Genomic DNA, 3,657 nt, shown 5'->3' on the forward strand with positions numbered 1-3,657 from the left:
AAAAGTTTCCTGGCAAAGGCGTTGGTCCTTGTGTCGTAGGCCGGCATCTCTATTTTCTCCTTTTGAAGTGGCTGTGCACACGAGCATGCTTACACACTTTGCATATAATCTCCTTCCGAGATATCCAAACTAACGTTCATATATATTCCCTGTTTAGATTGAGTCCCATCTCCTAAAATCCATTTTCTTGATCATCCAGCCCTCAATTTCGCAAAAAACTCTGCAAAAATCGAGTCTTTTTCATTTGTTGTTGTTGGTCATATTTATTGTGAAAGCCAAAAGATTTCAAGAAAAATGGTGGTGAAGATGATTAACTGGAAGGCCTCGTCCAAGAAATTTGTAGCCAATATCACGGTTCATCAACTCAAAGGTCTCAAATCGTCATCATCATCATCTCAGCTCCAAGATCCTCCAGCTCCAAAATTTTCGGTTGAAATAAAGTGGAAAGGTTCGAAGGGAAATGTTTTGACTTCATTGAGAAGAAGCGTGAGGAGGAATTTCACAAAGGAGGAGATTTTAAGAGAAGAAGATTGGGTTGTTGAGTGGAATGAGGAGTTTCAAAGTGTTTGCAATTTGTCTATTTGCAAGGATGGTGTCTTTCATCCATGGGAGGTTTCGTTTACAGTTTTAAATGTGAGTTGGGCAATGGGTATTGTTTTTTTTCTTGGTTATTTGGTGTTAAGTGATGTGGTTTGACCTTTTTTTTTTAATTATTATTGTGGTGTGGTATTTTATATTGAAGCGATCTAATTTCTTGTGCATAGAATTTCTGGTGAATTATATACCTTAGTTCTTATAATCAAGAAATGATGCATTTTCCCAAAATTTCACATTTAGAGAGGAAAAGACGTTTGATTTTTCTACCTATATATATTACTTGTTTTGGGATTGAGAGGATGATCTGCGGTGAAAATTCTAACTGATCCATGCTTCTCAGAACTTACTGATCACTCTTTTTAAAACTTTATTTTTCACACATATTTGGTAGCTGATCATTGAAAGGTTGTCATATATGAACATATTTGAAGAACAAACATATTTTTTTCTTTCTGTGTTCTTCCCTTCTGGTGGAAAATTATTTTTATCTTGAGTTTTGCTGTTTTTTCAGGCTAAGAATTCTGTTGAATTGACGAGTAAAACAAAGAAGAATATGTTTATTGTGAAATGTTCGTTTAATTACAGTATACAATGAATTTAAATGCTTTGTTTTCTTCACTTGGAATGTCTGTATAATAGCTATGATTCGAGTATTGTAAGATAATATCTATGTGAATTTTTAACCATTGGAAGAGATGGTAATACTGGAAAACGTTTAAAAATTTGACTGCTCATTTTTGGTTAAAATTCATGGCATCGGAATGCTGACGAATGATGTCCTGAATCAGGGTTCAAAACAGAATTCAAATAACAAGGCCCCTATTTTCGCCTCTGCATCTTTGAACATTGCTGACTTTGCCACTACGGCTGCAAAACATGGCAGTGAACTTAACATTCCTCTGGCCACATGCGGCGACACCGTTTGCAGTATTACGTCTCTTTCGGTGAGCTACTAGTCATCTTTCGTTTTTTTTTTCAAATGACTCTTTTTGTACCGCAATTTTGGTTAAGACTTTGTTCATTTACATAATTGCAGCTGTCAGTTTTCCTTCTAGAATTGAAGAATCTCGATGAAACTTCTGAATCGACCTCGAGATCCATCTTTTCGTTTCCACGATCCCCTTGTTATGGAGAGGTCATTTCACGGGACAAAGAGGAGCTACCTGATCTTAGAACAGGTTCAAAAAAAGCAAATACCTTTAAAGGGATTTTCGCACAAAGAGGTAAAAGGACCGGTCATGAAGAGGAAGTCAGCGATGGAAGGGGCTCAATTAAAAGCGAGGACACTGAGTTTACTTTCTCACGTGAAACTGAATCATCCGATGACTCTGATGAAAGGGAGTCTAAGGAAGTAAAGGAAGTCTCTTTTGCTCGAAAATCGTTCAGTTATGGAACATTGGCCTATACAAATCATGCTGGGGTTTCAATATACTCGAACACAAGCAGTAGTGAGGATGAGGACTGGATCTACTTTAGCCATCGTAATTCAGATGTGGGGCAAGTGTATTCCGGGGATAGTGATGCATCAAAGCCAGATAAGTCACCGCCACATGGTTTCAAGAACAGACTTCTACCCTGGAGGAAGAGGAAGTTAAGTTTCAGATCCCCTAAAATTAAAGGAGAGCCATTGTTGAAAAATTATTACGGAGAGGAAGGAGGAGATGATATTGATTTTGATCGTCGACAAATTGGCTCTTCGGATGAAACCACTTTTGAGGTTTGTATCCATTTCCTTGCTCTTTTTCAGTCGCGCGTGATCATCTTGATGTCGTCTCAACAAATCGTAGTTTTTTTTCCGCGATTCATTTAATTATCTTGATTGCTCGTAACAACAGATACCAACTTTGAAAAATGTTGACAATTTCATGTTTAAATGTTGTCTATAAATGTGACAGAAGCAAAAAACTGAAGAAGATTCAATCGCGGATCAGCCATCATCGTGTGTGTTTGGAGATGACAATTTTGCCGTTGGTGTGTGGGAGGATAAGGAGATTTTTAGCCGCGATGGACTAAAGAAGTTGAAAACTCAAGTTTTCTTTGCTTCAATCGACCAGAGGAGTGAACGAGCATCTGGTGAAAGTGCATGCACAGCACTCGTAGCTGTGATTGCCAACTGGTTACAGTCCAACCACGATGAAATGCCGATTAAGTCCCAGCTCGACAGCCTGATCCGTGAAGGTTCGCTCGAGTGGAGGAATCTCTGTGAGAACGAGACTTATCGAGAAAGGTTCCCCGACAAGCATTTTGACCTTGAAACAGTCCTCGAGGCTAAAGTTCGTCCACTTTCCGTCGTACCTGAAAAATCCTTTGTCGGTTTTTTCAACCCGGATGGACTAGAGGGCAAAGGGTTTGATTTCCTCCAAGGGGCAATGACGTTTGACAGCATATGGGATGAGATATGCACTTGTGCCTCAAAGAATGACCCTTCCTCCAACGACCCCTTGCTCTATATCATCAGTTGGAACGACCATTTCTTTGTACTGAAGATCGAACGCAATTGTTGCTACATCATCGACACTCTAGGCGAGAGGCTTTTCGAGGGTTGCAACAAAGCCTTTATGTTGAAGTTCGATAAAGATACAACTATACATCAGATTGAAAACGAGGCTCGAAAATCGGATGAAATAGCCGAAAATGACGACGACGCTCCGAGAAATGACGAAGACGAATCATCGGTGCTATGTGTGGGTAAAGATTCGTGCAAGGAGTACATCAAGAGCTTCTTGGCTGCCATTCCGATCAGGGAGCTGGAAGATGACCTGAAAAAGGGATTGGTTGCATCGACAAGCATTCATCACCGGCTGCAAATCGAATTCCATTTCACCAAGTGCTTGCCAATACATGAAACAGAATCACCAGTAATGTTATGGTTAGCACCAACTGAACCTGATGAATTATAAAGTTGCATTGTAATATAATGAAGCCATAAAGTTGACAAATATATTTTCTTCTCTTTTGTTTTTTGATTAGTTTAAGGAACTAAAATCAAGGTGAATGTTCCTCACTTGTTATATTTGAACTTGAGCACTAAGTTTATATGGACTTAGAATTTGAATTGGA

At 39.1% G+C, this 3,657-nt stretch overlaps 1 protein-coding gene across 2 annotated transcripts; it reads left to right on the plus strand.

Moving 5' to 3' along the window:
* LOC142524820 (uncharacterized) lies at positions 1–3,657 on the plus strand. Of its 2 annotated transcripts, none has more exons than XM_075628933.1 (4): positions 1–633; positions 1,398–1,541; positions 1,634–2,314; positions 2,493–3,657. In XM_075628933.1, the coding sequence occupies exons 1-4, from the start codon at positions 295–297 to the stop codon at positions 3,495–3,497; spliced, it is 2,169 nt and encodes a 722-aa protein (XP_075485048.1). In that variant the 5' UTR covers positions 1–294; the 3' UTR covers positions 3,498–3,657. The 2 variants fall into 2 exon arrangements, with proteins under 2 accessions (XP_075485048.1, XP_075485047.1); XM_075628932.1 differs by having other exon boundaries at positions 2–633; positions 1,386–1,541.

This window comes from Primulina tabacum, chromosome 14, assembly GCF_025594145.1.
Source record: "Primulina tabacum isolate GXHZ01 chromosome 14, ASM2559414v2, whole genome shotgun sequence".
Classification (NCBI taxonomy): Eukaryota; Viridiplantae; Streptophyta; class Magnoliopsida; order Lamiales; family Gesneriaceae; genus Primulina; species Primulina tabacum.